The following is a 21,764-nucleotide window of genomic DNA, read 5'->3' as shown; positions in this document are numbered from 1 at the left end:
GCTGCAGAGAGGAGTGAGTGAGCAGCTTTCATGGCACTGGAACAGCGTCAACTCCCGACACTTTATCACCTATGTGAGCCAACAAGGTTTTGCACGTCACAAAGCTATGTGAGCTTTTGTTGCTTTTAGGTATTTGAAAAGAGCTGTTCTTTCTGCTCCTGGATCTTGTTACAGTGGTTACAGTGGTGAGCTGCACTCCTGGCAGCATTAGCCACTCCAGTTGTCCTCCCAGAGGCAGGCAGTGTGGAGGCTGTTTGCAAGAGCTCAGCTAAGCCTTTCAATAATGATATGTTTAATTGCCTAACTCTCTATTTAACACTGATATATTATTTCCTCCTGAGAAAGACAGAAACGCTGTAGCCTAGAAAAAGATGATTCTGAAGTAGTGAAAGTAAGCTGCCACATGGCAGGAAAGCCAGTTGTAACTGTGTGACCCTTGTGCTCAGGTCTCAGGTGGGAGATACAACCGTGGAAAACACAGTGCTCCTCTGTCCCTGTCAGGAAATCATCCACTAGCCAGGGAGGCATTTCACACCTCTCCAGGACACCACAGGGAGTAGAGATGGTCCTGGCAGGAGCTCACTGCCACTTGCAATAGGGAGGAGACCCAGAAAGCGATATTTTATCCTCCAGCATTTGGTACCTACACAGGACATCCTATGCATATTATGTTCTCAGTGCATTCTTCATTTACAGCATCAAATTTCAAATCTCACTGCAGGATTGGGTGTGATTTCAACACGAATGCCTGTGGCAAAACTTACTTATTGGCAGAAGGGTGTTTATAAACAAGTCAGAGTATTCTTCATCTGATTTATGCTGAGATATCCCAGACACTTAGGGCAGAAGTAAACTAGGATGCATATTTTCACTCTGCCAGTAGTGTCCATATTTCACAGGGGCATGAAAAACCACACATTTCTATGTAAGTGGAAAATTCTTTCCTCTATCTGAAGTAATTTAAAGTTCTCCTTTTATGCTGTGGTCCCATCTTTCCTGATCATTTGAAAGGGTTTATAGCATTGCTGTAGTGCTGATGATTTAAGGATAAAAGAAGCATTACAATTTTGCATTTCTTCTCTCTAGTAATCCTTTAAAACATTGCTCTGGGTTAAGGAATAAAGTTAATGGGATTTACAGACTAGCTTACTGGTACAACAGTAAGATACCAATTTAGATTAAGTTAGGTTAGGGTAGGGTAGGTTAGATCGGGCTAGGCTGGGCTGGGCTGGATGGTTGAGGATCAGGGCAAATGCAGTGGAGATATTTGGGTTTAGAAACTTCTTTCTCGGGAAGTGCAGTGTTGTTCCTGCTTAGTGCTACATACGGTGACGTCGTGGGTGGGGGAAGAGGAAAGAGGAGGGGTGATCTCCTAACAAACAGCTGTTGCAGCTGCAGAGAGGAAAAAGGAGAAAGCTCAGGAGCAGCAGCAGCAATCCGACCCCTGCAACAGGTAATACTTCTTGAGTGCAGGTGACATAGACTGCTCAAATGCAAAAAACCAGTGGGTGGGATGCCTGTGGGAGAAAAGTACAACAGCTCTACTCAGCAGCTCTCTTCTTCCTGAACTGCAGAGCTTGCAGCTTGTCATGGGTGGGAAGGGGAAGACACAGAAGTTCAGACCAACATGACTTAATGTGACTTAGAAGGAAACTGTATCAGCAGAGGGAATTTTCTAGCAGATCTTGCCTGCTGGGGAAAAAAAAAAAAAGGAACATTGCTCTCTGGTTTCAGCATGAGGGCTGGTTCCTCATGTGTGGTCAGCCAGCACAGGCACACGGGAAGGCGGCCGAGCACAGGAGCCCTGAGGGGCAGGGAAGTGCTCTGTGTACGCAGGCCTGGGTGGGACCCTCCGCGTGGGACACACCCTGAGAGCAACCTGAGTGTGGCCTTCATGCTGGCACCCTGTAAGGGACACATAGATGGGTCAAGGGCTGACCTGAGCTGGGTGCCTCGGCTGTGCTGTCACCTTAGCTCATGGAGAGCATGCTCCTGACCACCCTTCAGACACTGAGGGTACCTACCGCCACGCTTGCCTTGGATGATAGTTACCACAGAGACACACCAAAGACCTTTGTGGTAAAAATAATAGCATGCAACAGCTACACTTTGTGAAATTTCTGCCCGAGGAAATACACCAGGCTTTGCAACTAAAATGATAAAATCTTTGCTGTGGGTGCTAGTTCAGACATTACTTACATTTTGTCTAGTTTTCTGTGTTTTGAGCCCACAGAGAAAGCAGATAAGTTTTTTGCTAAGCAAGGTTGATATTACATGAGATAAGTTTATCCCTGGCATTTCAATCTATTTGGCATAAAATCATCCACAGTAAACAAGGTGAAACTGACAATTAAAACAGCAGACAGCAAGTGCAGCCTTCTGGGTCTATCTCCTGCAAGACCCATGTTTGTTTCTTTCTCTTGACATCAATGCAGGCAAGAGTACTGAAATGTGCTGTGACACGCCAATGCCTTCAAATGAAAGAAACTTGAACGCCTTAAAGCAAATCACACTCCAAGGGAGGAATGTGGCAGCAGGTGAGGCACCAGGGTGGCAAAGTGAGGCTTGGAAGACTAGCCAGCAAGTCTGGGGCAGGCTCAGGGACTGAAGCACTACCTGATGGATAGTCTGTGTTTTGTCTGCAACAGTGCTGCAGAAGCAGGTTCTGTGAGTGAAATGTGGAATCATCCCTTCTGTGAACTGATGGGAGCTGGGAATCTAACTAAAGACCATCTCTTCTGCCAGTAACCTTTCACATAGAAGCAGATGACTGAATTTTGTGTTGTGACACAGTGTTGTTGAGACAGGCAAATAGGTTATCTTCAGCCTGCTTCTGTTTCTCTAAGAAGAGAAAGCCTTCGGATGAGAAGGACCTCAGTGAAAAGTTACATTTCAGTTTCCTTTTATCACACTGAAATCACCTTCCAGTCTCTTCAGATTTCTTCACCACTTCTGTGAAAGGCTTTTTTTTAGTTTTAGGTACCTTTTGTGCAGGGATTAACAAAGTAGGGTGAAAAAAAGTGTGATGCATTCTCAGATCAGGGCTGTTTCTTCACAGTGGAGAGCATCAGCAAGGGAGGGAGCTGTGCTGCTTGCAGCTCTGGGGCCGGGATCTGTCTGCCGTGTAACACCAGCACACTGCCTGCCACCACATCTCTACACTCCTTGGGGGAATATGGGACTCTCCATAAATGTCAACAGTCTGTACACATTTCAGCAGTCACTGGTACATTTTAAAGATGATGTGTTGTAACGTGCAACAGCTGCCACATTGCCAAAACACTAACGTGAGGCTGCATTTACAAATGTTACTCTGCGTTTAGTGAAGATTAAGTACCTTAAGAACTGCAGAAACAACAGCTTTCTAGCCAGCCAGTGCAGGAAGATTTTGGAAAATACACCCAAGACACTGAACGACAGGCTCTGAGGATGACAGACAGATGTAGCAAACGAAACTTCAGAAGAGAGAAACCATATGCTCATCTTGCATCCAGTGCGAAGCCCACACTGCAGTATCAGACCAAAGAGGAGAGTGGTGGAGCTGCTGACTGGAAAGACTCAAGATTTCCATATGTGTTCCTGTAACTTCCATAGAGTAATTCCTATGCATCCAGCAATAAGGCTGTTTCTTAACACAGAACAATGTTCTTAATTTTTTGTCTTTTTATAGTGTATAGTTTCCCAACTTTCTCTTACCACAAGATGGAACAAAGTGTCATTCAGTAATAAAACAGATGGAATTTGGATCAATATTAATTGATCTCACTGGACTTTAGTTCAATTCAGTTGTATCTTACTTTTCCTAAAAGGAGGTTATATATGGAGCAGATTCCTTTGTTTGGGTCCTTGTGTCTTATTTTCACAGTATCAAAGACAGTGATATCTCTTGGGAGATATTTTATTCCCACAAATCTTTTTGTGCTTATAGAAGTGAACCTATAGATTAGATAGAATATAGATATGAATAGCTGTCATCCTACATAACTGGAATAGAGGAAGACAAGCACTTTTTATTACTTCCCTGGGATTTACTTAGAATAAAAATTTAGAAGATCAGTTTATCTAGATCAATTTAAATAACTCTATATTGTTGCTTATGGTCCAATGCTAGGAATAAAGTACAGGCATTTATCAAATTTAGATATTTTTGAACAGAGATATTTAGTCCATTTATTAATGTACAGATATAAATGAAATGAAGTTTGTTGGCAGAGACATACCACACAAACACAAAGGATCAAGGCACAACTTAAAGAGAATACTGTTTAATAGGGCAAGAAATTAATAGGTTCAACACATAAATTCCAGTACAAAATTAACAAGTTGATTTCCCAAAAATTAGTCTTACAGCTGGAGGACAGGCAAGCCTCTCATTTCAGAATAGGCCAGAAGCAAATACATTTATGGGAAATTAAGTATATCCATATCCAGAGCCTACAAAGTTTTGCAACAAGTCATATTGTCCACAAAAATTAGGTTAGAATAGCTACAAAATGTAGTCTTCTCCAATAGGAGAAGATTTTGTTTATTAAATACAACTTGAATCCAGAAGTTAGTGGAAAATCTTTGTTTAGACACGTCTTCATCTGGAGGCACAAATTTCACTTTGATGCATTAGACAGAGTTCTGTTCTGGGGCCTCTGAGAGACACACACAGTTTTCACTGATCTGTTTATATTTCATAGAATCAGAGACTCAAGGAATGGTTTGGTTTGGAAGGGACATTAAGAATTGTTAAGTTCCATTCAGCTTCATCTGGTTCCAACACCCCTGCCATGGGTCCAGGTTGCTCAGAGCCTTACCCTTCTCGTGGCCTTGAACACTGACAGGGATGGGGCATCCACAACTTCTCTGGGTAACCTGTGCCAATGCCTCACCATCCTCACAGTAGACTGTCTTCTTAATATCTAATCTAACCCTGCCCTCTTTCAGTCTAAAGCCATTCTCCCTTGTCCTGTCACTACATGCTCTTGTAAATAGTCTCCATCTTGTTGAGTTCATTTCATATATTGGAAGGCCACCATCAGGTCATCCTGAAGCCTTCTCTTCTCCAGGCTGAACAATCCCAGTTCTCCCAGCCTTTCCTCGCAGGACAGGTGCTCCATCTCTCTGATCAACTTGGTGGCCTCCTCTGGACTCTCTCCAACAGGTCCATATCCTTCCTGTGCTGGGGACCCCAGAACTGGATGCAGCACTGCAGGTGGGGTCTCACCAGAGCAGAGCAGAGGGGCAGAATCCCCTCCCTTGCCCTGCTGCCCGCACTGCTTTGGATGCAGCCCAGGATAATTGGCTTTCTGAGCTGCAAGTGCACATGGCTGGGTCATGTCCTACCTCTCCTCCATCAGCACCCCCAAGTCTTTCTGGGCAGGGCTGCTCTCAATTTCAGCTCTTTTCTTTTAATTTACTAACATGTCCAAAGAGGATGCAAAATGTTATTGTTGGTCATATAGTTTATTATTTTGACTTTCGACAGCTTTACCATGAACATCTACCTGTTTGTGTATGACTTAATGCAATTCTGTGGACACTCATGGATATTTACAAATATGATCATCAGGTTCATGACATTTGGAAAAGGTAAGGTTCCTTCTCTATTTTCCTTAAACATTTTAAGTGGCAGTGACAGACACACAGAAATATCAAGTTAGAGATAAAGTTAAGATTCTGAATATGTGTATGTCCAGTACCAGGGACTGTGTAATTCAATCAGAAGGATAATTATGAACAAATTACTTGTGCCTGTCTTTTACCCTTGTCACACTGGGAATGAAGCTCTTGTTTTGCTAATGAGCTTTAATATTCAGCAGCATGCTAGTGATATTTGAATTAGACATAGACTAAATGTGACTAGGTCCAGTCATCATGGCAAATATTAATCTTACTGAAGCCACCAGGAGAGAGTATCTTTGTGGTTATTGCACATGACTCTCTATCTCCAAAAACATTACAATATATTTCTCTTTCTCTTGCCTGGGGTTAAGACAAAAATAGAAAGCAAGTGACTGGAAATTTAAAATAACTTAAAATGGACAGTTTTAGGCATATAAAATGCCTACCTTCTGGACTAGTTGTTTTAGGCAGTGCAAATAAAGGCAGGAACTCAACATGTCCTAGTGTTTAGAAATTCCTCATGCATTTCCTCAACATTTTCTCCTATTTAGAAATACCCTAGAGCGCTATCTCTAAACCAACACATCCTGCACAGTGTTTGCCCACGCATTAAGTATAGGGAATTTAATTCTTTTCTCAGCTTCCTGCCTCTGTGTCAGAGACACACTCAGAATGGATTGCCTCCTCCACTCCCTGAAGCTTTGTTTCTGCTACCCAGAAGTTTGGTACTGTGTAAACTTTATTTCTTGTCATCTCCAGTGATGATAGGGTAAAAGCAAACCCAGTAGTTGCTCCAGACTTTTACTGTATAACCATCCTCTAATCTTCCTCTCCATTTTGTCTGTAGATTCACTGGCTGACACGTTTTACTCCATAGGACTTGTAATGCGCCTTTGCCAGCTGTTTTCTGTACTGGAGATCCTGCACATCCTCATGGGCATTGACAAAAGCCGTTTCCTCCCCAGGTTTTTGCAGGTAGGTTTGTTCCTCAAGACTCTCCTTTCAGGACCAACATACATCAGCTATGGCTGTCCCTGGGAACAAGCCCAGGCCGAACTATCCTGAATGTTGCACCTGCAGCCACCCTCAGGGAGCCTGGTTTGCTGATAGTTTGCCAGCTTCAGGAATTGCTTCCTCAGAACTGGGCTGGTTGGGAAAGAACAGTTCCGTCAACATTTTTCTTTTTGAGTGAAAGTGAATAGTGAGTATGCTTGCTCTACAGCACAGACCCAGAAAATGTCCAGATGAGTGGCCACTAGCAGAAGTGGGTCGGTGGCCGATTGCAGTCATCAAATTAAATTCCAGGGGGGCTTGGCCCTTCTAACTTTCTCCCTACATAACCTCCTGGCATCCCAGTAGTACCCAAGTTATCTTCCCTTCCTTCCAGAGGTGATCAACTCTCTTATTTTTTTCCCTGACTTCCAATAAGTTCCCTGTTTAACCAGGCTGGTCTTTTTCCCTCCTAGTGTGTCATATGTTCAACTGTAGGCAGAAAACCAGCCAAGATCACATGCTATAGCAGAAAGTAGGATAATACTCTGGCATTTTCCTTGCCACACTGTTTTTTTTTCCTTTTGGGTGTTAATCTCAGGTTTTGGTATTTTTTCTTAATGCATTGGAAAAAGCAAAATGATGACTTGAATTTACCTTCCAACCTTTCCAGTCCTTAGTATTTGAATAATGGTGAAACTTACATTGCTCTCAGCAGTCAGAAGATAGAAGACCAAGAGTACTTACTTATGTTTTTAATTTTCTCGATAGCCCATTTTTGTCAAATGATATATTCATGGGTGAAGATGTTCTTCTTTTCAAATTTCCATTAATTAATTGTCTAAATAACTAATTAACTAATTGACTAATACAGATCTCTGTTCTTTACACTGCTCACTAAGCACGGTAGCAAATTCAGCAAAATGCAAAGAACTGCTTTTCCCTGCTTAAATCCATATGCTTTGACACTAATGTAGGAGAGAAAAAAGTCTCCTATCTACTGTGACCTGTAACAAATCTCCTATGTCTTGGAAAGAAGAGCAGCCTGCTCTTAGTCATTAAAACAAGGCTTGTCCTGGCAGAGTTTACACATTCCCCAGCCCTGACATAGTGTGTTTCTTTCCTTGCCAGACTTACAGAAGGCAGAGATCAGGAAAGCCTGCACAAGCACTGTTCTCTGTCACCACAAATAACATTAGCATGAAATGGATATTCTGAGCAAGAAAACTGTGACCTTTCTCGGGCAGTGCAGTTTGTGCAGTGCTCTCCAGGGCAGCATGGAGAGGCAGCTCATGGAATGATACAGCAATGTGACTCCCAGTGCTCACGTCACACCAAATATGGTTTTGGATCCTTACTTGGTTCTTTCCCCAGCTGCACTCTCACCACAAACAACTCTCTTCCCTTGATGTTAGCAGCAGTCTCATGCTCCAAACAAGATGTATAAGCTCTTTGGTGGAGACTGCTGTCACGTGGTTTACCCACTTTTGCTGAGAGTGTGTGGGTTAAGCAGCTGTGTGCCAGCACTGCTCCCATATGCCTTCTCACACTTAACTTCACTGCCTCTTAGGAAGAAAGAAACAGTGTATTTTCCACAATGAGCGAGGGAAGGACAGTTAGTTAAGAGATGTTTAGCTTGCTGCAGCCTACTAGATTACTGCACAGTCAGGGCACTGATAAAGGTGCAAGAATTAGATAGTGGCTGCCTGGTTCTGTGCTCCCACCACCTATTCTGACTTTGAGCTTAAAACATATCCCTGTATGGATCCCTCATAACAGACATATACACGCACATCCACAGTGAAGCTCACCTTCAGCAATCGCTAGGATGAGAGAACAGCTGGCTCAGGCAATGTCACATGGGTGGAGGTATAAATTAACACTGAATAAAACAAACTGTGAAAGGGCCCCGTGGTGGCAGGTTTTCTGTAGGCATTATAGCAAATGAAAGATTTAAATGAATCCTTGAGTGAAAGATTTATGCCTGTTATTGGATTTGTGAGGTTTAGTAGCATTTAAGGAAAACACTTTGAGATACACAATAGATAGTGGAAAAACAAACTCGGAGGAGTCTTCTGGAAAAATTCATTGAGGGACAAAGTCTCAGGCCACCAGGGACCTGAGAAGAGCAAGGCAGGCCAAGGCCTTCACACCATGAAAGAAAGATTAGTCTTGTGTGATGGATGTGCTGGAGGAAAGTGTGGCAGGGGATGGTCACAAAGCTGGTGCAAAGGGATGTTCCTCAGGGCATTTATAACTTAATAAATAACTGGAGGAGGGCAGGAGAACATGTCACATGTCATTGTTCTCACCAAAACAGAAGATAATGAAATGTGATAGTCTGGCTAGGGAGTAAAGGCTGACAGGGTTGGTACCATAGCAAAGAGAGAGGAAAGGTCTAAGAAAAGGCTGGTGTTTTTGTGAAACAAACAGCAGTTCTTCACCCTGTGCAAACAGGATTTGATTTACCAAACCAAAAGCAATGTACTATGACTTTGTGATAAAAACATTAATTTTTAACTTTAAATATTTAGTGTCACTTTTCTCACGTTATTTTTTTTTTTAATATACACTACATTGAAGAGCTATGTAAGCGTTTCAGGTACTGACTACGAAACTGCATAGTCATGGTTATTAAAAAACGGAAGTGAATATGCTATTTTTTTCTAGCCAAATTTGCTCTGTTTCGCTTGATTAGAAACTCAGACTGTCTTGCAGAAAATTATGTCACTCTACAGAACTTGCTGTATCCTGTGAGAGATCAGTGTCAGAAAAGGAAGGTAATTTCAATTTGATTTCAAAGAAGAAACGAAAACTGAAAACACTGTATTTATGCTTTGTGATATGTTAGCACATACTTCCTTTTTATGAATGTGAAAACATAGGACTTAGAGTTTTGTGCTTTTTTTTTTATTTGAAAGCAAGAGAGTAGCAACAGAGAATATTTTCATTCATGCAAGGACAGATGATCCACACAGGAAATTATCCACAGCTGAGCAGCAGCATGTGCATTTTATCGATGTGTGTATATGTGTATTTATTATGTACATGACTCCATGTATAAATGCATACAGATATGTGTGTCCAGAAGCACAGTATCAACATGTACTGCTCTTCTCCAAGTAGCCCCCTGCCTCTTCACTTGCAGAAAATTTCCCCAACCTTTGACTAACCCCTGCATTTACTGTTGATTTTTGTGGGTTACCTAAAGCTAGGAGTGCTATGAAAGGAACGAGAATAAAGGCAAGCAGGCAGGCAACCTCCTGATTTATGCAGAAGAAGAGGTAGGATGCCACTGTGTGTCCTTAGGGGGACATCACAATTGTCCTGAGCAGCCAGCTCTGTGTCCTGCCCCACAGATGTGCTCGCCACAGCAAGGCCAGGTCTTTCCAGTTTCAGTATCTGGTGGCAGCTTTGTGCAGCCCGTTGCTTGCCAGATGAGACTGCAGTCTAACGGGAACAAAATACCTCACAGGGAGCAGTGCCATCTCCACTTTCCTGCTCTTGCAGGTGCTTAACATACTTTACAGTCTGATTACTGAGTTCCATCATGTGTAACTAGTAAAGCTGAGTGCCTCCATTGCTCCCCTTTCCCAATCTGAATCTCTGATGGAGGAAATCTGCTGAGCTCCACCTAGGTGGTTCTCACTGCCTCATGTTTCTGCTTGTATCCTGGGAAGAGAAGAAAATCCACAGCTTCTTACACTTCCAGATTATAAGGCTGAATTGTGGGTCTCCATAGTCACTCTGTCTCATTGGCCAGCATACATCTGTTTGAAACTGAAGTTTCAAACTGGAGTTTGAAATGGTAACTACCTTCCTTTCTCTCACTAAAATGGGATCAGATCCTGATCATTTATCCCATGCTGTTTTCTAGCACATTTCCACCCAGCTGCTGCTTGAAAAAAGAGCAACCATTTGGAAAATCTTCCAAATCTTCCAATCTTCTGACATCTCAAAATATGTCCATCTTTTCATTATCGTGATAAAACCCTTGGTCTCTAGGACAACTACCTGTGGCAATTCTCTGAAACAGCTCTTGTATTAACAATATTGCAGAACTCTCTCTACACCTCTCAGTCTGTTTTTAGAGTCAGTAAGAAAATGCCCACACCACCAATGCTGCATTCTTTACCACTCTTTATCTAACAGTTTTAATTCAGATTCTATTTTATCTGTTCTCTCCAGCACACAATCCCACCCAGTGCTCACAGAGCTTTTACCTTTGTTTTGATTTCCTTATGATGATGGTTGCCCTGCCGTGTTTCTTGTATCTCTCTTCTATCTGGTTTCAGATCTGCATCAATACTTCCAGTTCCCCCATATTTCTGCCATGTTCCTCAGCATCAGTGTACAAACACAGGACATGTTAGCTCTCACTTTCTGTTTCCTGACCCATCTGTACAAAAGTCTGCCAAAATCTGACCTTTTTAAAAATCAGTTCCTCAGTTTGGAACCTATGGGATCAGCAGCACAGATGACAGAGGAGGGTGAGAAACAGGAAAACCATTTTTAGCTGTCGTGGCCCCTCAGTGCTTGCCAAGATGAGGAACCAGATCCCTGGGGGATACACATGCTCTATTTCTGTATAAAAAATTGCTCCCACATAATTTTGCTGAATAGCGAAGTGAGGCTGCTTTATCTGACAGGTGTGGTTTGTGAAAAAAGAGAGTTTGTGGTTAGAATTGTCCATGCAGGAACCCTTAAATATTATATTGCAAAACTACCACACAAACTTGCTGAGAGGCAAAATTCTTACTTCATTTAAGGTAGGAATAAGGGGAAACCAATGAAGAATAACAGCACTTATAAAAACAACCTTGGTAATCCACTTTCATTTTGTAACTTTTAACTGACTTGACATCTCAACTTGTGAAATCATTACAACTAACGTACCTTATGGAAGACATGGCATTGGGTAAAAAACCCAACCCAGTGAAGCTATATCGATTCATACCAATTGCTTAGGTGCATGTTTTCTACTTCAACAGTTTCAAATAGAGTGTAAATCAGAGTGAATTGTTATTGTTCTGGGACAGCTTGACAAACAACTCTTGGCAGTACTGATACATTCACTTTATAGGACAGGGCATGGATACTGTTAGAAAAGTTGTCAGGAAAGCTGCAAAAAGACACACTTGTTTTTAATTTCTTGAGCTTGAATGCTACCAATGTATTTATTTTAAGCTGGAGACACTGCCTGTTTAATCCACTTTTATCTTTTCATTTGTGGGTTGGATAAAGTTCAACCACTAGAAAAATATTAGGACATAAATACTGTGGCAATCATTCACGTAAGTGACAAGCTTAAACCCACTTCCCCTAACCAAGAATAAGATGGAAAGAAAGATAAGGAATTCTACTTTTCCTCCTTCTTTCTGCAAATCTTACATGAAAGAGATTCCTTGCAACACAGATCTCCAAGATATGAAAAACAGATCTGGGAGTGTAAGATTAGTACTTTCTGGCATACAACCCCCCCAAGAAGGGCCCTCTCTATACCACTGCCTCCCACACAGCGTACAAGCAAAGAAGCTTATCCCTGCCAGCCCTCCAAGCACCTAGGTGCAGCAGGAATACTCCTTGCTTCCAGGACCTCCGTGGTTTCCTTGGGTACAAACCCAAGTCATCCCAGCTGGCAAGCAAACTTCCACACTTACCATAATGGGTCTTTGATGCTGCAGCCAGCAGTGTCCACTTCCCTTTGCTGAAGGACCTTGAACAAAAGCAGGCTATGAAGCAAAACATTCACTGCTGATTTTGTGTAAAGAAAACTGGATCCATTTGTGGCCTCCTATTTCGCCAAAACGCCACAGAAATAACAGCTACAGAAGGTGCTATCTGAATTCAAAGTTTTCTTTTCTTTTCAGATCACTGAGAGAATAATTGTTTTATTTGTCGTGATCAACAGTCAGGAAGAAGTTCAAGGGAAATATGTCGTGTGTGTTTTATTTTTCCTTTGGAATTTATTAGATGTGGTCAGGTAAGGAGTCAACATCAAAACCATGAGGGGAAAATGGGTTATTCTTGCCAGAAGAACTCCACCCACATTGTGCAGCAGGCTCATTTAATTGTTTCAAAATTGGCAAAGCATAATATCCATTTTTAAGTAAAAGCTTGAACCTTGTAAGTTACTTAATGACTTTTACAAAAATCCACATGGTTAAGAGGCAAAGGAACTTAAAGACATAAGATAGAGGAATGCATTAGCAGACAGCATTAATAGTTGTAGTTCAAAGGCTTAGATGTTTTTAACAAAAATTTAGAGGGAAATCACAACTACCTTCTGGAGAGCAGGAATTCTTGAAACCATCCTGGTTGCCATTACCATCCTGTTGCTTTATTATTTTATTTTTTTATCCACTTTAATCCAAGACTGACAGCACAGTAAGGCAGCACCAGCAGAACTTCTTGTGAAGGCAGAAAGACTATTCTGGATTAAGTGCACCATGCTTTCCAAAAAGCCAAGAGCTCCTGCTGCAGGAGACTAAGAGTTTTGGTAGTAGGGCATATATCACACCACAAGAACAACAAATATTTCTCGTATGTAATGTAAGTCTCTATGCACCTCAGTTTGTAGTCTTAGAGCAGGTACATATGGAATTAAGAAGCATTTTAAGAAGACACAGCTCTCACAGTAACCTATGTAATGCAGAAAAATCTTTTTTTTCTGCTAAAATGACTTTCTGCTAATTTAAATATATTGCTTAGCAGACTGACTGAAGAATATGGATTTTTGCAGCAAAGGAAACATGTTATAAAAGAGATCTGAAACAGGAAAGTGTCAGAGAGAAAAGATAAAGATTTTAAGTCAGCTTCAGAGTATTTTGAACTGCAGATGTTAATAGGCTACTACTTGTATTAATTATTTTGTTTATAGTTCCATCCCATTTCTTTTTGAAGTTTGTAAAGCTAAAACAGTAGAACCTAATCTGAAATGAAAGGGTTCCGTGCAGCTGGAGAAATGCCAAAAGTATAAACAATATTGGCTGTAAAGTTCTGTCAGTGCATAATAGTCCTATTGATGCATCATTATTTTCTACCCTTGCTAAAGAACAGAGTTAAGCACCACAGCAGTAACAGCAGCTGTTTAACAGGAAAGCTACTGTGGTCTATAGCAGCAAATGACCAATTCAAATAAGCCACAGTACAACTTATACAATTTTAGAATTCTTACCTGATTTATTTTACAGCACCTGTGCCACGTCCTAATATCTCAAGGAAATGTTCATGTGTAGAAGTGCATAAGGATCTATCCCATCCCTTAGCCAACTACTCTTGAAATATTACAAGTTTTTCCACATAAACTTTCAGGGACATAAATCTCCCTGAAGGATTATTTATTATGCATCATTGCTAGTGATATACTGAGAGCAAATTCTGCAAGGTTTTCTATACCTAGTCTTTCCTTCTTATACCATCAACAGCCCATGGAATTGTATAGAGAGGGAGTAGCTGCTTCCTTTTTGTACTGGGTTGAGATTCAGCCTTAAAAGCAACAATAATGAAAAATGGAGATAATCCTGAGGTTGCAGAAGGCAACCTTGAGAGACAATGGTACATTTTCAGCCTCTCACACTCTTCTACAGTCCAGGTGTGATGCAAAATTAATCAGATTAATCAATAAGAAGGGAATACAGGAAGTTTGTTTAACACTAGTTTCATCTGTCAGAAAGTCTTGGGTAATATCTCTAGGAAGGTCACAGTGCAAAAAGTCTTTCAGCTGACCAAAAATGCAACCAGACCTGTTTCTCCAGTGTTTGGAAAGCTGCTGTACCGCTTTTAAGATCAAACCAAGATTAGATCACCTATGGAGAGTGAAGTCCTAGGCATTCTGGTCTCCAAATGAGCAACAGTAAAAGCCACATAAGAACAAAATGCTGCAATGCACTGGTGAGCAAACGCTTTTTTTGGACCTACTACCCTTTCTGAGGTCCAGGAGAGGGGGACATGTACTACAGAAGGTTAAGTACCTGCAATTGCCTTCTTGTTTAACCTTCTCCAACAGTGATTCAGCTCAGTCATAAACAGCAGTGACTCAGCAGGCATAAATCAGAATTTTCTTGGTCCCAAGCAACAGTCATATTCTGCCTGCCCCTCTCAGTTGCAACACCCCCATCTGAAATCCATTTTCTGTTGGACCAGTATGAAATTATGCTGGTCTCTGACTGAGCTGTCTGTCTGGAGGGCTTTATTGCAGTCTTCCTGCTCTAGGGTAGCACCACAGACAACCCTGCTGAAAAAAATGAACCACCTACTTTCAGACATTGGAGCCTGAACGAAAACGGTTGCTCGCTCTGAAATTTACTCACACAGCTCCAAGTTCTTCTGCAATTCCTTTGAATTCTCCAGTAGTGTAACTTTATTCTAAAGACATCATAATTTCCTCTGAGCTCATCTGCTTTCCTCTTATTGCAGGTACACTTACAACATGTTGGCAAGGATGGGCATATACTACCTACCACTAACATGGCTCAACTTCTCAATGTGCATCCCACTCTATCCCCTTTCAGTTCTGGCTAAAGGTAAGGAGGTGGGATGGGGTATCAACCACTTGCTTCCTTAATATTCTTCAAAAAAATGTGATCACTTCAATTGCCATTTGTGTTTAACATAGTTCCTCATGCACTGCCAAAGTTGTCAGAAATGTTCATGTACCTTCATACTAATCTGTATGCCACCTGTGTCTCTTTTTTCTGTTACTTTTTCTTTAATATGGACTCTCTGGGTTTTGGGGGTTGTGTGTCTGGTAGGTTTTGGTGGTTTTTTGTTGGCTTGGTTTTGTTTCAGTTTTTAAAAATATAGGAAAATGTTCTTTTTTTCTGAGTAAAGCAGAAAATATTCTCATAAATGACATAGGGATTCCTCCCTTCCAGACTCACCATATTAGACAGCAACTTACAAAGTTTCTCCCCCACTGAGGCTGACCTTACTGGCTTAGGCCATACTGAGCAGGTTATCATAGTTACACCAAGAACTCTACCCACTGAGAACACACTGAAAACACTTGTTTCTGACAGAACTCGTTAATGAATAAGATATATTTATTAATTCTAGTATTAACAGCAATCAGCACCCCAAACCTACAAAACTGAACTCGAGAAAATGTGCATATGTATACAAATGCATATGTATATGCATCAGTATATAAAATATAAAAGGTAACTGACTTGTACATTAAGCTTTTTGATGATCTTCTGCTTCCTTTAGACAGACTAAGGATTTACCATGTTTTTACAGGATTTGCAATTTGTGTATCACTGCCTTATTTTGAATCTTTTGGCACATACTCCATCAAGCTACCATTTCCATTCACCTTCTCAATCTACTTCCCGTATGTTCTGAAAATGTACCTGCTAGTGCTCTTTACAGGTAAGTATCTCATCTTCCAGAAAGCTGGATCTCAACACATCTGGGATGCCTATGGCAAGAAAAAATCAAATCAGTACCAGGCCTTTCACAAATTCTAACTCTCTCTGCCACATCTCCTGCAGACCACTGCAGGGAAGTGCATCACTACCTGTTTTGAATTCCAGTATCTTTCAAATACAAACAGTTAAACCTGCAAGATACCATGTATCGTGCATAAAAATACAAACCAATAAAAATTGCTTCAGTGATCCCAGCCTTGCAGCTATTTAGTGAAACTTGCTTTTTTGTTTGCTTTTTTTAAAAAAAAAATCAATTCCCATTTGATCGTACTCTGGTTCTGTGCAACTCTTCCTCACTCATAACTCCTAGCTGGGATGAGAAGTTTTATCGAAATTAAGACTTTTACAATTTGATTATTCGAAGGGATGAAAAAACAAGGCCACTCCAAAACCTGCATGTAAATAGATCCCTTCTCCTTTTCACCAAAATACTTTGGAAAAATTTCTGCTGGATTTAGCTGCATCATACAGAAGTCTTTGTTCTGTCATTGGCTTTAACATGAATTTGAAGGATCTCATCCTTATGATGTAGTGTTCTGATCCTAAGTACATGGAAGGAACTGTGCAAGGTTGCCAGATAAAGGCTCTTACTGTTCCTTCTAAATTAATTGAAGACAGTTTGAATTCTACTCCCTTGTTCTTACACCATTTTGTGTTTTGATTCAGGCATGTGCTTTGTCATCCAGAACCTCTTCCATGAGAGAATGGCACACCTAGGGACAGGCAACATCAAAAATAAAAGAAGCTAAGTTGATATTTTGTTTGGAAGGAAAAAATACATTCCTAGTGTATTGCTGCCTGTCATAATTAAAAACAAAGTGGACAAAGATATCTCAATGAAAAACTCTTCTTCACATGAACATTTTCTGGCTAGAATTTTCAGAAAAGGCAGATCTCTTGAATGCACCTCAAAAATGGAGCAACTTCTGAAAGTTTTGACTTCAAATGTCCAGAGATTTTAAAATTAATATATTTTTTCTAATATATGTTATAGAATTCTTAAAAAATTGAGGAGTGCCGCAAATCAAAGTCACACCCTCATTTTGGTGTTATTTCTTATCTCATTCTATACAAATATTCTGAAATGACAATATCATTTAATCTGTAAGATTACTTTATACTAGGCCAACATGTATGTGCCTCACATATAAATGCTAAATTGGCTGGAACTGGAATCTCTCAAGGGGTAGAAGTCAGAACCTTTGCAACCTATGAGACTGACATGCTGATTAGCCCAGGCATTCACTAAGGATCCCCCACATTCTGGCCCCATCCTTCAGTTATCAAGAGTCCAGAAAATGCAGCTAAATCAGAAAAGGAAGTGTTAAGGGACTCATCTCCTATATATTCAAGGGGATGTTTAAGGGTCAGAAAGAAACACTTACAATCATGTGTCTGGCATGTCTCTTCCCCCACAAGGATTTTCTTCCATGCTGAACGGCAGACAGATGCGTGCAAAAGAAGTGTGATGCAGTCAGGTCAAATATATGTTGTTCTTCAAAGGGAACCGAATGACTATCAAAGGCCATGTGCAAAATTCTAGCCATTTTACACAATTGTATTGCTCCTCATACTTCTGTAGGATAATCTGTGAGAATGCAACTAGAACATAGGCTTTTCAAAGGCTGGGAATGAGGAATATAAACAGCTATACCCAGTGGATTGTACAGGCAAAAATAGCCAAATAATTCCTTAGAGGCTGGCAGGAGTTCTTCTGATGTTTCATCCGTATTGATTATCACCTACATTTCAATTCAAGCCTGTGGGGGAGAAAAGTGAGGCTTTTTTTTTTTTTTAGCTGACTGAAAACTGTGGGAAGGGAGGCAAGGTAATAGGAGTAGGAAAGATGATAATATTTAAAGGGAAAGTAAACACTATTACACTATGAAGAGGATTTTGCCTGTATGACTTTTTAAACCACGTGGCCTAAGAGGTTATGTAAGGAAACAGTGAAGCTAAATTGTTACGAAAGGTCACCTACTAGAATTTTTATTTATTTAATACATTTGGCAGACAATGCCTGCAGACTATTGTGACCAGCGAGCATTTGCAGACCATACACAACAATATCACGCAATAGAATAGTATAGCATCAACCTGGGATTATTTTTTTTCAAAGCACTGCAAACAGAAATTTGGAACTTAGTAGAGAAATGGGAGTACTTTGGGCTTCTGTCTGACCCAAACTGATTCGAGTGTGAACATTGTGAAGAAACATACAGAGCAGCTGAATAAGATGACTGTTTTGAAGACAGCCAGAGTAAGTCCACATCAAACCTATATAACTTGCTAAAGTTGAAACATGAACATTTTTCCCCTGGAAATTCAATCTAACATGTCTGTCACCAAGCTGCCTGGAGTTAACCCTATAGGAGAAAACATGACATATGATATTGTACTGGGTTTACATGTCAAGGCTTTGGCAATGGAGAAGGTGCAGGAACGGCTTCCACAAGACACCACAGGCTTCCCCTGTGTCAGAAACACCTGGTTCCAACCAGTTCCAAAACTGAGGTGCCACAGGACACTGCTGAGCCAAACAGCAAAGATGATGGCATGGCATCTCTCTGAAAACTTAAGAAAAGGTAAGAAATGTCATGCAGCAGCTGTGAGAAAGAAGAGTAAGAAAAATGTAAGAGAAACAGCTCTGTAGACACCAAGGTCAATGGAGAAGAAGAGCTACTTTAGGCACTGCAGCAGATTCCCCTGTGGGCCATGGTGGACCATCTTGTCCCTCTGCAACCCATGGAGAAAAATACACCAGACAAGATATCCACCTGGCAGCCTGCGGAGGATCCCAGGCTGGAGCAGGTGGCTGTGCCCTGAGGGAAGCTGCAGCCCATGGAGAGCCCACACAAGCAAAGTAGGAACTGTGGCCCATTAGGGACCCACACTGAAGCAGCTTTTTCCTAATGGACAGTACCCCATGGAAAGGATCTATGCTAGACCAGTGCTTGCTTGTGAGAAGAAACCATGAAGGACTGTATCCCATGGGAGGGACCCCAGGCTGGACCAGGGCAACAGTTTGAAGGAAAACAAGCAGCAGAGATTAAGGTTTATTAACTAAGTGCAACCCTCATGCCCTACCCACCTTGTACTGCCTGGGAAGGAAGGAGGTAGAAGATGCAGGAATGAAGGACTAAAGTGAGCCTATGAAGAAGGGAGTGGCGGGGAGGTGATTTTAGTTTTGCCTTTTTTCTTTCCATCCTATACTATGTTTAATTGGCAATAAATTTTTCTTCCACAAGTTGAATCTGTTTTTGTGACAGAGAATGGTAAATGATCACTGTGTCTTTATCTTGACCCATGAACTTTCTCATCCTATTTTCTCCCTGTCCTGTTGAGGAGGAGGGAGAATGAATGTCCTGTTGAGAGAATGGGGCTGAACAGACATCTGGAAGCCAGCTGAGGTCAAACTTATATCAGATTAAGCCATGTTTATTATTTTATCTTAAAAAAAAGTTATGTCTTGAGTCTCACATGTGGCTACAAGGCTGGAATAGGAAAATGATTCTTTAAAATTCACTATGGAGAGGACCCCCAAACCTAAACTGCATGAAAAAGGCAGGAAGTTCAATGACAGAAGACTTCCTCACCTCCTTCTGTTAGAGAGGTAACTTGGGGCAGGCAGTTGGGAGACTGAGGCAATCAGCCTTCCATGTGTGACCTTAACAGGCCACTGTAACTTCAGCTCCAATACCTCACCTAAGTTCCTGGAAAAGCTCAGGACTGGGCAGGCAAAAAGGTGTTTAAGACAATGGCTTTTATGACAATGAGTTGTACTTCAGTGACTGTAGCCTCTTAGGAAGGGATGGGATCCACTTGTCTAAGAACACCAAGAGAAGCTCTGGCAGCAGACTGGCCAATTTGGTGAGATGGGCTTTAAACTGAAGGACTCAGTGGGTGGGGTCCAAAGTGGCAATGCTCATGCCATTGCTTCCTCCTGGGGAGTGGGCCATGCCAACCAGGGCAATGTTGGCTGCCTCAAGATGAGAGTCCTAGGCCTAACCACATCAAGGGTGTGTGTGGCTATGGGGAACCCTCTTACACCCCTTCCTAGGGAGCCTGGATGCTCCACTGCCTCCCTGAAGTGCCTGTACACAAATGGACAGAGCATGGGGAATAAGCAGGAACTGGAAATCTCTTGTGTGGTCACAGAGCCATAATCCCACTGCAATTATAGAGACATGGTGGGATAGCTCACCACTGGAATCTTCTCATGGATCCCTGTGTACTTTTTAGAAAGGCCAGGTCAGCAAGGTGAGGTGGTGGAGTTGGTCTTTACCTGAAAGAGCATCAAGCTCTGCCCAGGGACAGACAATGAGTTGAGAGCTAAAATGAGTGACACTGTTGTGGGCGTTTACTACAGACCACCTGATCGGGACAAGGAAGTTGATGAGGCTTTCTATGGGCAGCTGGAAGTAGCCTTGAGATCCCCTGGTTCTCCTTTGGATATTCAACAACCCTGTATTTGCTGGAGGTCCAACGTGGCTTGGCAGACACAGTCCAGGAAGTTCCTGCAGATACTGGAAGATAATTTCTTAGTGCAAGTGGTGGGGGAGCCAATGAGGAAAGGTGTGTTGCCTTCCAGAGGTCCCTTCCCACTCCAACAATTCTGTGATTCTGTGAATTTAAATCTTTGTATCTTGAGATACCAGCACCCCCAGATCTCTCTATGCAGGGCTGCTCTCCGGTCACTCATCGACCCATTTAGACTTGTATCAGGCACTACTCAGTACCAGATGCAGAATCCATGATTTTAACTTGTTAAATTTCAAGCCATTAATCATAGCCAAATACTCCAGCCTATCCACATCTTTCTGCAAGGCCTCTTGTTCCTCAAGAGTCAACAGCAAGTTTCGAATTTGGTACTATCAGCAAACGTACTAATGGTGCATTCAACTCATGCCTCCTGATCATGGATAAATACATTGAATCCTGAGGAACACTGCTGGTGACTGTTTGTCAGCCCCACACACTACAACTCTTTGAGCTCTGCCCTTTCACCAGTTCTTTCGTTCTTTAACCAGTGCACCATGAACCCATTCATCTCACCGTTGAACAGTTGTTCAGACAGATGTTGTAAGGGACAGTATCAAAAGCCCCACACGGTGGGTGACTGTATCACAGAAGAGTATCAAATGAGTTACGCAGGACTTTCCCTCTGTGAGCTCGTGTTGACTGTACTTGATGGTTGTATTGTTCTTTAAATGCCTTTCAACAGTACCAGTATGATCTCTGTAAATTTCCCCCAGTAATGAGGTTAGACTAACAGGCCTGTAGTTCCGTGTGTCTCACTCAGAGGCTTTCAACCACATTATCCCTAACTGCAAGCAATGTACAGTGAAACCTCTGCCTTAAAATGAAACTCCTTTGGCATGCCTGCCTTGCCTATCCCTCTTGAACAGCCTGCAGCCCTGCATGCCAGCACTCCAGTCATGGGACTCACTCTACAAAGTCTCACTAATCCAAATGATATCACAGCTCTGGGAGCTGATGAAGGCTTCCAGTTCATCCCGTTTATTTCTTGTATCGTGTGTGCTGGTGTAGAAGCATTTCAGATATTCTCCTAAATTCTCAGTGCTGTCTGCAGCTCTATTAGCATTGCCACCCTCAAGCCACGCTATGCCATCCCTTGGCTTACATTTTCTACTACACATCAGTAGGAATTCAGTTAATTCAGATGTTTATATATTGCTCTGCTATGCAAACTGAAACACAGCAAGGAGGCAT

The 21,764-nt window shown here is 41.7% G+C and overlaps 1 protein-coding gene across 3 annotated transcripts; it reads left to right on the top strand.

Annotated features, from left to right (window-relative positions):
• Positions 1-1,364: 1,364 nt before the first annotated feature.
• HACD4 (3-hydroxyacyl-CoA dehydratase 4) lies at positions 1,365-21,723 on the top strand. 3 transcript variants are annotated; one of them, XM_069000746.1, is made up of 8 exons: positions 1,365-1,453; positions 2,436-2,537; positions 5,474-5,577; positions 6,458-6,585; positions 12,471-12,583; positions 15,019-15,125; positions 15,841-15,972; positions 16,698-21,723. In XM_069000746.1, exons 3-8 carry the CDS (start codon positions 5,481-5,483, stop codon positions 16,778-16,780), a joined length of 660 nt encoding a protein of 219 aa, XP_068856847.1. In that variant the 5' UTR covers positions 1,365-1,453; positions 2,436-2,537; positions 5,474-5,480; the 3' UTR covers positions 16,781-21,723. The 3 variants fall into 3 exon arrangements, with proteins under 3 accessions (XP_068856847.1, XP_068856846.1, XP_068856849.1); XM_069000745.1 differs by lacking the exon at positions 16,698-21,723 and having other exon boundaries at positions 15,841-16,167; XM_069000748.1 differs by lacking the exon at positions 2,436-2,537 and having other exon boundaries at positions 1,381-1,453.
• The last annotated feature ends 41 nt before the right edge of the window (positions 21,724-21,764 follow it).

Source organism: Aphelocoma coerulescens (assembly GCF_041296385.1).
Source record: "Aphelocoma coerulescens isolate FSJ_1873_10779 chromosome Z unlocalized genomic scaffold, UR_Acoe_1.0 ChrZ, whole genome shotgun sequence".
Taxonomy (NCBI): Eukaryota; Metazoa; Chordata; class Aves; order Passeriformes; family Corvidae; genus Aphelocoma; species Aphelocoma coerulescens.
Note: the sequence above shows the minus strand (reverse complement) of the source record. Positions and strands in the feature narration are given on the sequence as shown.

What these genes read in the sequence shown, in the direction of transcription:
- HACD4 (XM_069000745.1), top strand. Translation starts at nt 5,481, where the DNA reads ATGAACATCTACCTGTTTGTGTATGACTTAATGCAATTCTGTGGACAC. An exon ending in GTTCATGACATTTGGAAAAG is followed by an intron (nt 5,578 to 6,457) that starts GTAAGGTTCCTT and finishes TTTTGTCTGTAG; the next exon opens with ATTCACTGGCTGACACGTTT. An exon ending in TCCTCCCCAGGTTTTTGCAG is followed by an intron (nt 6,586 to 12,470) that starts GTAGGTTTGTTC and finishes TTTTCTTTTCAG; the next exon opens with ATCACTGAGAGAATAATTGT.